Below are 13608 nucleotides of genomic sequence, written 5' to 3'. Positions count from 1 at the left end.
TCCTGTTTCAGTACACGGCCTATATTTAACCTATCTGGGAATTTTGATCTTAAAGCTACACTGGCTGGTTAGCCAGTAGCACAGCTTAAGCCTGAAGGCAAAATCTGAAGCCAAGCTTTTATTGATATGCTCAAAAGGGTTTTCTTCTCTTGTGAGTTTGTTTTACTTACAAATATGTCCCATCCAACTCTGCCACTGCGTTGTCCCGTTCTGTCACCACTCCCCTCCTTTGCCTGGTCTATTTCCGTGCCCCCGCTGAGTCAGATGCACAGCTCCCAACTTAGAATGAGAGAAACGGGCGTGCTAAAGTCTTCGAAATCAGAGTATTGGAAAACATTCAGAAGACTTTGAAATACAGCGGAGGGACGTGTTGCAGAGAACAGGGAGCCAGGATTGTTCGGAAGATGGAGGAATGTGACAGTTTGGACTCGGAGGTCACGGAGTTTCCATGCGAGGCTTCCGAGGCCGCCAGCCAGGACGATGATGACGAAGTAGAGGAACTGCAAAATAGGTATCTGACACAATAAATCTGTATTTTGTTTAGCATGAAGTGACATGTTGGTTTGTGATATGACTAGAACCTCTGAAACCATTTTTTTTAAACATGACAGCAGCTGATCCAGGCACAGATATGGTTTCATTTTTACCATTTAAATTAATTCATGAATCCCAGCTGTACGTCTGTCAGTAGGGTGTGAAACGTGACGAGATGAAGCCACACGATGCAACGCACAATCTTTTATTTTGATATTTAATAAACTAAATTAACCAACAAAAGTGACTAAATTTACCAACAAATGTAAAGGCTCTTCTTCGCTGCGTAATATAAATACTTGTCTAAATTTATAGGGCTGATGCATCCTGACCTTGTCATGTTGCAATAGTGCAATCGCATGCGGGGGGGGGGGGGGCTCGAGGTGCTTTTCATCGTTATTTTTTCAGATCATCACTCAGATTCGCAGCCCGACACCAGACACCCCTTCAATGCTGATCCCTCAGTGCCTCGAGTTCTCTCAAGGGTCGGTGGTTTTGATTTGATTCATTGGGGTGTTCTCAGTTTGTATTTCAGCGACTTGCGCCAAAGGGATCTCCCCTTGCAGCAAAATTGTTTACTCGTCTTCTTCCTCCCAGAAACCTCACAAACAGCCTTCTCTCCTTCCTCTAATTTTGTCACTGCTCTCTCCTGCAGCCTGAGAGAAGCTGTGCAGGACCCAACCGTGAAACCCAAATTTCAGTGTCTAATGGTGGATCCATCGTTCTCCATGGTAACTGTTCAGAGTGAGGACAGCGGTATTGTTTGGGAGACAGCTTCCAGCCGGTGCTCGACCCCCTGGGCTTCCGACACCAGCTCCATCTCTGAAGCCTACAGCATGGACGGCTCCGGAGCAGCCGGGAAGATCACGATTGTCTTTGACGAGGAAAAGGTAGCCCGCAGGAGGATAAGATCTGGGGGCAGGAGCAGCAGGCTGGCGGACAGGCTGAGCCGTCCAGGCAGTTCCAAATCGGCCTCGGCCCTGGGAGTGGAGAGACTGGAGATGAGGGAGGTTTCTGTTCCCAACATCGCTGAGGAGAAACCTGAAGCAGAGCCGGACTTGGAGAAAATCAAAAACAAAGACCAGCAGCTGTTCAGTCTGATTTCAGAGGGTTACGAGATTCTCAACATCAGAGTGCCCACCAAACTGCCCACTGTAGATGAGGAGGAGAGCACGGAGCTGCAGGACAATTTGTCTTACTTGGACCAGACTCCAAAGATCAAGTCTCGAAACCAAGAGTGGACGCAGCCACAGAACCATGTCCTGCAGGACGAGGAAACACCGGCACGTCAAGAGGTAATCGCTTTTTTCTCTGTTTGACTTGAGAGTTTAACGTTTCCTCTACGTTCTTCGTGTACATTATGACAGGCTGATCTGACATGTTTATGTTTACATACCAATAAACATCTTCCTTATGTTCACTGCCTGACTGTCACGTTGCTTCTCAGCCCCCAGAACAGCAGTCTTCTCAGCCTTCTGCTGACACGGAGCTCAGACGTGCGCTGACTGAGAACGACGGCGCTAACGACATCGACTACTTTGAGAAGTTTACCCTGGTTGATGTGGTCGGTCCTGGGGAACAAGCTCTGGAGGATCGGGAGACGGGACAGCTCGCAGCAAAAGTTGCAACAGAGGAGCCGAAGCCCGCGAAGGAGACAGCCGAAGACAGCCTCCCTGCATCAGAGGACTCGTTTGTCATTGTTTCGGATGTGGACATAGTGGGCGAACATCTAGATGAGGTCTTCTATGGAGAAGGAGCTCCTGCTGATGCCCTGCAGCAGAGGGAGTTTGAGGCGGCGTGTGGAGCAGGGATGAGATCCAGGCGGGAGAGCCAGAGGTCTGCAAAGGAAAGTGGTTCAGTGCTGTTTGAGACTGAAGAAACCACCCTTACACCCATTTATATCTCCCCCGGACCTCCTAAGATTATTGATCCCATCCTGCTGGAGGAGCCTACTGCCATGTCCTTCATGTACTCAGACCTCTATGAGGACGCTGTGGGAGAAAGGAGGAAAAGCGACGAAGAGCACTCCGAGTCAGAGAGCGTGGCTTCTGAGAAGGTGAGTAAGAGGCGACTGTCAGACTCAGAGGAGGCAGATGGATACCTGGAGAAGTTCATCTTAAAGGACGAAACCCCAACCGTGGAGGTTCCACCAGAAACAGTGGAGGACGGGAGGGAGGGGAGGATGATGTGGGCCCAGAGTAAATTCGAAATGACGGGATGTTTAGCAAGAGTGCCAAAAGATGGAGATGAGCTGAGGAGAAAGATGGAGGAGACAAAGGAGCAGGACATCAATGTGAGAGACAGAGAGGAAGATCCAAGAGCAGCCGTGGTTGAGGAGCGGGCGGAACAAATGACGGAAAAGATAGAGAAAGAGAGCAAGAGAGAAAAATCGATTCGGGAATCGATAGTGGGGGATGAGACGGTAAAATGTGAAGTTAGAAAAGATCAGACTGAGAATTCCGAGAGCAGCACCGGTCAGGCGTCTCTTACAACTCAAGCAATCAGCTGTAAAGATGAGAAAAGGGAGCATCAGAGAGAAGAACAAGCGGCGTCTATACACAGCGATCTGTTACCTCAGACCCAAGAAATAATGGAGCAGGATGTCATAAAAGGCACAGAGGAGGGCATTGGGGCAGAACCTGGAGAGGCAGCTGCTGGCGCCGAGGCCGTGGTCACCACTCAGAACCTGATAACCTCTGGACAGGAACCCGCTGCCGTCCCTGCCACAGAACATTCAGCCGAATCTCCACCTGAGGGAAAAGAAGCAGCGGCATTTCGTAACGTCGAAGTCCCGTCTGAGCGCGGCGCGAGAGCTTTCGTGGAGGTAAATGACAAACCTGTGAATAAAGGAGAGATTCAGAGTGAAGTTCATGCTGATCTTCAGGAGGCAGGAAACACGGAGGGAAGAGGCGATCAAACAGCAGGAGAAACATGTGACGCCCAGAGCCTGGAGCAGGAGATTCTTATGGAGGTCGAGCGGGAGACAGAAGATCACGGCGAGAGCGTAGCGAGCAAACCTGCGACGTCAGAAGAAGCAGGGCGATGTTCAGAGAGGAACCTGTGTGAATCCAAACCACGCCCAGAGGAAGAGTCGGCAACGGCCGGCACACCAACAGCCCAAACAACACTGATACCTGAAGGCAAAAAGGAAAAAACCACAGATGATGATAGAAGGACTGTTCAGAAGAAGAAAGCAGCTGAAGACTTTGTCCTCCTTGTCCCCAAAGGACAGGCCGTAGAGATGGACATAGAGATTAGTCATGTCCCGGAGGTGACCACAGACGACAGCAAATGTAGAGACCTCACACCCCCATGTGTTACCATGGACACAGCGATTCCACAGTTACCAGATGATGGAACAGAACCTCAGCTGGAGGTAAAGCCCAACGATGGTCACGAGGAAAAGACTCACTTCTCCCCTCCAGCACCTACTGAAGACTCAATCTCCGACCAGGAGAAGGTCGAGCGGGAACAGTACGAGGGTGTCTCCCCCTCTTTGCGGAGTTTTACTGCCCAGGAGGATCTATCTGGACTGCTGGTGGAGGACACGGAAGGAAAACACGAAGGGGAAGGGGAAGAGGTGGAGACAAGCGAGGTGGGAGACATCACAGAGGGACCCGTCGATGAAGAACGCCCGAGTCCAGAGACTAAAGAAGGAAAGATGGAGCCAGAGGAGGTGGCTCCAGAATCTCCAGAGGTGAACGCTGAGGAGCTCGACTACGAGGTGATAGGTGAGCAGGAGGCAAAAGAGATGTGTGAAGAGGAACCGCAGAGAGATGCAGAGGAACCAGAGCCCGAACCAGAGCCAGAGAAAGGGAGCTTTGATTTGTCGCCAGAAGAAGAGCACATCGAGGACGACTATGAAATCTTTGATGCTGAGGAGGAGCGACAGGCCCGACTGGCTGCTGAACTTCAGGGTTTGGACTGGTTCTGTTTCACCTGTGGAGATCTGCTTTCAAAGGACGACCGCGCATCCGAGGAGCATCGCAACCATAACGTGACAGACGTTGATGCTGCCTATGAGGAAATCAAGGTAAAACGCCACATTGTAGGATGTCAGTGAAACAGTGATGTGTTCACCATGTTTATTCTACTGAGCGCCACATGACACAAATAATCAGCTCTTCCCAGAGCAACATTCTGCTGGGAAGCTTTTCCAGAATCCAGGTGTTATTTGGACACCTGAGAACGCAGGCGGGTTACATCCTCTCAAAGTGCTACCAGTCTGTAGCCAAGCACATTCACAGGTTATGATGTAATACTCTGCTTTAGTCACTTGAAAGGTCCAGTGTGACATCGTCTGAGTGACACATGATCTGCTCTCGGTGATGTTTGTGGGTTATTCACCTGTTGGCAAAGTTGTTGTTTATGACTGACATAACTCAGTGTACATTTGACACACAGTAGCTTCCTCTCTCTCTCACATACTTACACACACACACACACTTACACGCACAGACACACACCTGTTTTCTGACACTGACAGAGGGTACTTTTCAGGATGTCCTCAGTTTGACCCACTTAGATGTGGTCCATCAGGAAGGGGAGTGCTTAGACCTTAAGACTAACATATTAATCAACACAAATCAAATCATAAATTAAAGGAACCATGTCCTAATGTGCTCCCCGGGGGGAACACCTCCTGGGGGGGACACCAGCTCAAAGCGCGTATGAGTTTTTGTTTTTAAAAGCCTGTGTTTAGTTTTTAAAACACATTTTTAACACAAAAGTTTCAGACTTCTGTATGATTTTGGTGATGATTAATTAACTATAAGAATTAATTAATTATGCTCCTGCAGATCGTGTGTGTTTATGTTTAATAACTATGTGGACTCAGCCGACCAGTTATCATGTCATGCCTCATTCACCTCTTAATCTTTCGGAACAGAGTTCATTTTGGTCAGAATATACTTTACTTGCTTTACCAGGAGAAGCTGAGCGACTGGATCTCTGAGCTGCAGGAGAGGTCAGAGAATGTTGAGGATCTGGTGTCGGAACTGGAACTGGCGTATAACTCCGTAGAGGTAAAGGCGTCGAATGCTCAGTATTGAATGTGTCTGTTCCCATAATACACTTATGTTCATGTACCCGCCCAGGAGCAGTGCACGGAGACGGAGGCAGCGGTGCAGGCCCAGAACGAGGAGATGATGGCTCTAGTGATGGAGCAGTACAACGACATGTCGGTCAGCATGGAGGAGGAGAAGAAGGCCAAGCTGGAGCAGATATACGACCAGATCGTCTCCTTCCAGGAGAACGTCGGCTCTGCAAAGGCAACTTTGGAGACCACAGCCAGGGAGGCTGAAACCGAAGCCAGGGTGAGTGCTATTGATCCAGCCAACCATCGGGATCTGTTCCAAACCTGATCACTTCTCTTCTCCCATCAGACACCTGGAGACATTCATGCAAGGTAACATTTCAGCGAAACCATTCCAAGAACTGTGGTTTTACTAAGAAGTCGATACTGAAACATCTGCAGCTACACCTAAAGACGAAGCATGCCAGTGTTCTACTGCACATTGAGTTCAAGGATCAAATATAGATAATAAGATTGTAGAGTGGTGATTACCAGCGTTCCAATCCTGTGGTGTTCAGGCTCAAAGCTGCTTTGGACTCTGCTACATCACTGGAGCTGGGCCCAAAGGTACTGATGCTCTTTGAAGACTATGCTAAGGGCAACACATCCAGCTCTCATCTTGCACGCAGAGGTGTTCCAGGTGGGTTCCATATGTCAGACACCCCCCCGCAGAAACATACGTTCACCTTCTGCTGTGTTCCTCAGTTCCTCAGCGCCCTAGGCTGCAGCCCCAGGAGATGGGCTCAGCCACCAGCACCAGTGTCACCGTTTACTGGAGGGTCAGCCCTGGTGATGTCATAGACTGCTTTCAGGTCTACTGCATGGAGGACCCGCACGGAGGTAAACGCAAACCACAACCATGGAAATGGTGGCCAAATATTTCAGGAGATGTCAAGATGTCAACTGGCTTTGGCTGCTGTGGCCCGCAGTTGTGTCAGAGGAGTATCGTGTGACCGTGAAGGAGAGCTACTGTGTCCTGGAGGAGCTGGAGCCCGACAAGGTGTACAAGGTGTGGGTGATGGCTGTGAACTACACCGGCTGCTCGCTGCCCAGTGATAAACTGGCCTTTAGAACCGGTCAGTTCACTCATATTACTCCACAAGATCACCATTTTCCACCTTAAAATGTAGCAAATAGCTCCTTTTAATGGAACTGATCGTCTTATTTGTCATTCACTGGTCATCACAACTTATTGGGCAGCTCCGTCCGTGCCGGTGATTGATACAGAGCACTGTACCGTCATGTGGGATTCCGCCACGCTGCGGTGGAGCTCATCAGAACAACTTCCTGAGCAGAGTTACATCTTAGAGTACTGCCGCCAGTATGAACTAGAGGGAGAGGGCCTCCGGTGAGAGCATTTTGGGTTATTATGTATTCCACTGGTCATTCGTGACATCATTCAGCCATCACAGCGGTGCCAAACGCTCACAGGTCGATCTCGGGCATCAGAAGCTGCGAGCAGAAGGTTCTGCTGCAGCCAGAGGAAAACTACTTGTTCTACATCAAAGCCGTGAACGAGGCTGGAACGAGCGAACAGAGCGAAGCTGCTCTCATTTCCACCAAAGGTGACAAACCTCACGCCTGTATTTGTACCGTTTTTTTTTTAACACAAAGACCATTTCAATTTCATCACAAGGCCACTTTTAATTCATTTCAGGGACAAAGTTCCAGCTGCTCAAAGACTCGGCTCACCCTGCTCTGGAGCTGTCAGTGGATCAGACCACCCTGCACTACTGTGACGACGCGCCTGGGAACGCCGTACCTGCAGACGGAGAGTGAGCTTCAGTCTTCCCTCACTACCTTTCTGTCCCCGGTCACATTTAAATCTGATTATGTGTCCAGGTGTCCCTCCATCCTGGGTGAGCTGCTGTTGCCGCGAGGGCGTTACTACTGGGAGACCATTGTTTCGAGGAGCACAGCTTACCGGCTCGGGGTGGCGTACAGCAAAGCCAGCAGAAGCAGTCCATTAGGAGAAAACCGCCTGTCTTGGTGTTTGCAGTGTGTTCCTACAATGTCAGGGTGTGTATTCATCCAGTTCCAAACTTTCCTCTATTTCCCACAAGCATTCTGGACTCATTTCATATTTCTTTACTGTTTCTCGCTCTCAGCTGCAGATACCAGTTGCTGCACATCAATATTCAGTCCAGTTTGTTTGTGACTGAGACGCCTGAGCGAGTGGGCACCCTTCTTGATTACCAGCTCGGCCGCCTGTCTTTCTACAACGCTCAAAGTGGTCAGCTGTTAGGCACCTTCTGCCAGCAATTTACTCAGCCATGTCACCCTGCCCTGGCCCTGGAGATGCCGGGCAGCCTGGAGGTCAGCCTGGTCCTGAAGATGCCAGACTTTATTAAGAACAGCTAGTTCTGCAGTCTGCTTCAAAACAGTGTTTACAGTTCATGTTGGACATATTGACTTTAAAGGTAATTTCGTTATAATGAGATCCACCCTGGAGGAAAACGTGCGGCTATTTGTGGGTTCGGCTAAAACGGAGGTCAAACTCAACCCATGAATGTTCTATTAAATGTAGAAACTTTTGTGAAAGTCTAGTTGTTTTGCTCAATGGATATTAAATTGTAAATATTAAAAACAGATTCAGTCTAAGGAATATGTCTAAAACACACAAATGGAAATGTGCTTTAAATTTTTATTTTGTCGGGGCAGAAGTGGAATGGATTAATTTCATGAAAGTAACCATAGATATGTTACAATTTAACCCTTTTTGTAATGTTTTGCTATTTAGTTATCTCCTTGTCTTGGAAGGCCATGTGGGTGAATAATCTGAATGCATCCAAGTCACATTTATTACAGCACCCGGCAAGAAAACGAAATACAGAAAAAACTGTGGCACTTTAAACTTGCACATTGTGAATTTATGTAAATAACTATGAGTAGATTTGATTGAGTTATTATTGTCCTGTAAACCCGTCTCTGAGCTGAATGAACATTATTTTAATTTTTGCACGATGGCAGTCTTGTGTTATAGCGCATATCTACCACTAGAGGGAGTCGTCACTCCGTTACATGCAACATTGGCTCAAAACGCTCCAGATGTTTTCAGCCAAACACCAAAAATGTAATAAAAGTTATTACCACAACAGCTATAAATCAGTAGTGAAGACTCCCCAGTTGTTAAGTTGAGGCATAAAAATAAATGAGTCCTTTCTATCAGCAACAAGTTATAAATCACATTTTATTGTAGATTGTGTAGAAGATGTACCTTTTCCCAAAGAAACAGACAAAACTGCGCTCAAAGTACAGGAGAGTGTATCACTGGCTTCTGTGTGATCTACTGGATCCTTTTTCACTGCAGTGGTCAGACCAGTTGATTCATTTCATCCCAGCATGCTATAGAGTCGACAATTATATATTTTTTACATATTTGCAAGAAAAGTCTACAAGTCTGTCACATTCATGGTTTTCTTACCCCACCTTCAACGCCCCCACATGACTAAGGATGTGGGGGCACGTTCCTCCAGCCTCCTTGCTCTCATTTTTTCCACGTCGAAGGTCAAACAAAGGGCCCTCTTTTTCTCCCAGCATCCAAATAGCGGATCACACAATCACAATCACACAATCAGAGTTGGGCAATTCCTGCTGGGAATAGTGATTCTGGCTACACTTTGCTTTTACTGGAACCTTGTTAAAGAATTCCCCCAGCGAAATTACTGTGAGAGAACTGGCTTTCTCAACATCATACAAGTTTATTTCATAGCACAAACAAGAGGTAAATATTCGATATAGCGTATAGTTTGGTATCACGTGTATATGTATGTACAAAAATGTGGCCAAGATGAGGCAGTGTAACACAAATAAGACAATTTATCAAGCGCACACGCGCACACACACACACACACACACACGCACACACACACACACACACACACACTTAATTTCACCCTGTCAGTCACTTTAACAAATGTAAGCATCAATTGGAATAATACAAGCAAAATGCCAAAATTTAATTTTGAATCTTAAATTAAATGGGAAGAAGGCAGCTAAAGAAACATTTTCAACATAAATCACAGATTTTGAACCAGGCATGGGCAATGATAACGCCGCTTAAAAACACAATAAGTGCACAACGGCTGTGGGAAAACGAGGCAACAAAAGACGCGATCGGACGGATTTGAAAGTGATGAAAGACGTGCTGGGCTGCGATTAACATGCTGTCATCTTCAACGCAGCGTGCAAAGATAATTAACAAGTTATCAGCCCGTTAAAAGGAAAAGACAACAACTGCGCTCATTTGGATCAGGATTATTTACAACTATACAATTCTGTACATCAGAAAGTGCTGCTGGGCTGCAGAAAGAGACAAAATACTGGTCTGTTTACTGGTTGATGAGGAAAAACCAGCACAATCAGAGGACTGAGGAAAACACAGCTTTAGAAACTGGAGAGATTAGGTAGACTTTATCATTACTTGATTCACAAATGCTTGTTTTACTACTACTATGAGGACACATCTACCATGAGGAAACAAAGATGTGTTCAATAAAATTACCTTTAAATCTGCTTTTGACCAACCAATAAAACCTTCCGTCAACCACAAACACACACTCAGCCTCCATAAAAACCCTTCACACTTGCACTTTTCCATCAGTCACTGTCAACTTCAGTCTTTTTATAAATTATTCTCTGATATAATTATACTCCTTTTTGTTATATATGTACAGCGCTTTGTACCAACACTTCACCTAGAGGTTGTTTCTACATTCATAAAGCTGCATCATGGCTGCCGGAGGGGGGGGTCAGGCAGGCGTAGAGCTCTTCCCACTGGCCAGACTGGGTTTGGGATCCGGTCGGTGAGATTTGTGCTGGGGGCTGCTGCGGAGGTTGTCATCCATCTGTAATACAGGCAGGATAATATAAAACATCTATAACACACATAGAACAGTATATGGAGGTCTAAATTATCTGAATGATGGCAATGTGATGTAAATATGACAAACGCTACCATAAAGCCATGGAGTTATAGGAAAGCAGAGGCACCTTTTCTATCAAGTTGGACTCTTTATTTACAAGCTGTGTTAATTTTTGGAGGTTGGCATCCTTGGTTCCTTGGACAGATTGTGGAGAACCTGGAGACAGATGTGGAGGAAGGGCCAGAAGAGAAGAGGCAAGAACAGCAAGTGATTAGTGAGCAGGTCCAGAGAGCAGACGTGCGGTGAAACAAAGATAAGAAAACACCGATGACGCTACCCACACACGTGTCGGAAAAAGGCGGGAATATTTCCCGTGGGTGCGGCCGACTTACTGGGGCGGCCGGAGCTGAAGTATACTGCGAGGATGTTGTCACAGAAGCGTGTGATGTTCTCCAGCTGTTGGAGGTGTCGCTGCAGAGTGCTGCTGGGCAGACTGGCTTTGTAAAGCGGAGCCACAAAGCCAAACACAAAGGCGTCCAAGCTGGAGGGCCTGCACCAACGGACGGAAACACAAGCAGTTCTGTCAATGCACGTGCAAAATAACACAGTCATGTGATTTCTACTTCTGGATATGGTTTATTTCCAAGTTCTTTGGAATAATCGTTGTGGCTCAGCCTTCCCAAAGTCAACTGTGGTGCTTTAAAAGAACACTTTACAAGCAATGACTCACGCTTTGCCAAAGAAGTAGTTAGCAGATCCCAGCCGGTAGGAGAGGAGATTCAGGCACTCTTTAGCATCACTGTAAATCTACGGCAGAAAACAGCAGTGATTTACAGTAGGGCTCCTCAATCCGCTCCTCCAGGGCCGCAGCGCTGCAGGTATTCTTTCCCAGCAGGTAGATGCTCCGAAAACCCGGATGGATTACGGAGGACTGGCTCAAGGGCCGGTGAAGGACTTCATCTTGACACGAGTTTGCACTTAAAATATACCTCAAAGCTTTTGGGTCATATGCAAATAATAGCACAAGGTTATATGAAGCAAACTACAACAGGGTTCCTCAATCCATTCCAATCAGGGCAGAAATCCAACCGGGTTTTCTGACCTACCTGCCGTCTCCTGCGATGTAGAAAAGAAATGATGGGATGGATGGTAGGAAAGAAAAGCTGCTGGACCTGCAGCCCTCTTCGGACTGGATTAGAACCGTGATTTACAGTGAGAAAAAGATGACACTGAACGTTTCATGGCACAGACCAAAGCGGCGTTTACCTTTGCCTCCACCTCAGTGATTCTCTGCAAGGGCGCCTCTCCTTTGGTCAAAAGGATGCGAGAGAAGGCGGCGTTGGCGTGGCGACAAGGGACCACAAAGTTAAGTGGGAAAGGCGAGTGTGACGCAAACCAAGGCCGCGTCACGTTGATGTAGTTTTCTGCATCCACCCAGAAAGTGTGCAACTGTGGAACGCAGAGATGTGGCTCTGAATAACAACGTTAAACACCATCAAGCAACGAAAGACAGTAAAACTACCATCGCTGGTCGTAGTTTCTCATCAATTAAAGCAATGTATGCCATAGTGTCTGCTCCTTCTCTGGCTGTCAGCTCATAGTCTGCATTAAACCTCTAAAAAAACACACAACAATAAATATTGTTATAACAGATGCAACAATCAAACATAAGTGATGACCACTGAACAGCTTTGTGTCTCACCTGCTTCCTCAGGAAGTTGAGAATCGGTGTAGCTTCTTGAACTGTATCCTCTCCACAAAACAACTCTGGGACTGTTGCTGCAGGTCAATAACAATTCATAACTCAATTTTTTGTAAATCATTTAAGAGCATGAAGGAAGCTCTAGATGGAATATGCAACATAAGCAATAACCATAAGTTAGAGGAAGCTACAGCCCACCTGTTAGAGTTTTCCATGTCCAGTCTATTGGAGAAACTGTGACTTTGGCCCCAGAAAATTTGGCATAAGCCTGAAGCAAAATCCACATTTAATTCAATGCATTAGTCCTACAGCTGATAAAAGCATGATATCCAATAATGTTATGATGAGGTAAACGACATGTAGCTGCCGTTTAAAGCTTCACTTTACTTTTACATCGTGAACACTTGGGTTGGTTGGTTGGTTGGTTGTACCGCTGACCTGAAGCAGCTTTATTTTTCACCATTTCATCAATTATATACTTGTTTTTTTGCAGATTTTGCAGTCACTTTCAGAAACCAACTTTCACAACCTCAACATTTATCAGTGTCACCTTGTGGTAGAACCCGGAACTATGGTGCCATGCTGGGACAGAAATATAATTAAAACCAAGCAAAGCACCAACAAACAAACAAACAAACAAGCTAATTATTCTACAGCGTTAACACTACCTGCACCACTACTGAGAGCTAACTATTTAAAGAATGCACAAATTTAACTGGATCTGACCTTGAAGGAGCTCATTTTGACTAGCTGTGGAAATCATTTCTGACTTCTGCTCACGCATAAACAAGACAGGAAGAAAGAGTCGACAAATGAGCAATCTTGACACCCAACATCATTTTCTGTCCCGCACATGGAGGTAAACAAGAGCGCACCGCTGCACCGTGAAGTTAGCATGCAAGCTAAGCAGAAACGCGCACAACCCGTCACGAAAACAGGAAAAGGAGCGTTTCGTCGCGCTGGTAGTCCAGTAGATCGGCTCATATATATGATTCCCAATGAAAAGCAAATGCCAACGTTACCAGAACTACCAGGGACTCGGCGTGGACAGAGGGCAAACCCCAGCCTCCTCCCCAGCATCGCAGCTCCATGGCGGCCGCCATGATTCCATTCACAGCTGATGACGTCAGCAGCTCCATGTGCGGAAGACTAAAAAAAACCCCACAACAAATGAGTTAAAAAACAACATTAAAGGAATGTGTCCTAATTTTCACGATTTCTTTTGTGAAGATAAACCTCCAGGCCAGGGTGACCTTTTTTGACTTCACTGTATTTATGGTATATATGGCAGCCCAGTCAAAGATATACTAATGTAACTCATATCAGCATAAAGGGTTTTTTTTTGTACGGTAATTGCTGATTGCTGTCAGTCAGACTGTTGAAGGTTAAACCCTGTTTGGACAGACTCCAGGAGATCACAGAAAGACGGACTC

The 13608-nt window shown here is 46.6% G+C and overlaps 2 protein-coding genes across 5 annotated transcripts; one reads left to right on the top strand and one right to left on the bottom strand.

Moving 5' to 3' along the window:
• The first annotated feature begins 242 nt into the window (after window positions 1–242).
• cmya5 (cardiomyopathy associated 5) lies at window positions 243–8462 on the top strand. Its single transcript, XM_029829179.1, has 14 exons — window positions 243–511; window positions 1190–1829; window positions 1982–4567; window positions 5463–5558; window positions 5631–5849; window positions 5919–5941; window positions 6127–6248; window positions 6314–6448; window positions 6538–6684; window positions 6809–6956; window positions 7040–7173; window positions 7266–7383; window positions 7451–7627; window positions 7717–8462. Exons 1-14 carry the CDS (start codon window positions 405–407, stop codon window positions 7967–7969), a joined length of 4905 nt encoding a protein of 1634 aa, XP_029685039.1. The 5' UTR covers window positions 243–404; the 3' UTR covers window positions 7970–8462.
• A 318-nt stretch (window positions 8463–8780) lies between these two features.
• Window positions 8781–13324, bottom strand: mtx3 (metaxin 3). 4 transcript variants are annotated; one of them, XM_003975141.3, is made up of 10 exons: window positions 13198–13324; window positions 12374–12443; window positions 12176–12252; window positions 11996–12088; window positions 11740–11922; window positions 11204–11280; window positions 10866–11023; window positions 10601–10689; window positions 9038–10455; window positions 8781–8953 (listed from the first exon to the last, which is right to left on the bottom strand). In XM_003975141.3, the coding sequence occupies exons 1-9, from the start codon at window positions 13312–13314 to the stop codon at window positions 10360–10362; spliced, it is 960 nt and encodes a 319-aa protein (XP_003975190.2). In that variant the 5' UTR covers window positions 13315–13324; the 3' UTR covers window positions 8781–8953; window positions 9038–10359. The 4 variants fall into 4 exon arrangements, with proteins under 4 accessions (XP_003975190.2, XP_011614179.2, XP_029685040.1 ...); XM_011615877.2 differs by lacking the exon at window positions 8781–8953 and having other exon boundaries at window positions 9286–10455; window positions 10566–10689; XM_029829180.1 differs by lacking the exons at window positions 8781–8953; window positions 13198–13324 and adding an exon at window positions 12902–13191 and having other exon boundaries at window positions 9286–10455.
• Window positions 13325–13608: the final 284 nt, after the last annotated feature.

Source organism: Takifugu rubripes, chromosome 21, assembly GCF_901000725.2.
Source record: "Takifugu rubripes chromosome 21, fTakRub1.2, whole genome shotgun sequence".
Taxonomy (NCBI): domain Eukaryota; kingdom Metazoa; phylum Chordata; class Actinopteri; order Tetraodontiformes; family Tetraodontidae; genus Takifugu; species Takifugu rubripes.
Note: the sequence above shows the minus strand (reverse complement) of the source record. Positions and strands in the feature narration are given on the sequence as shown.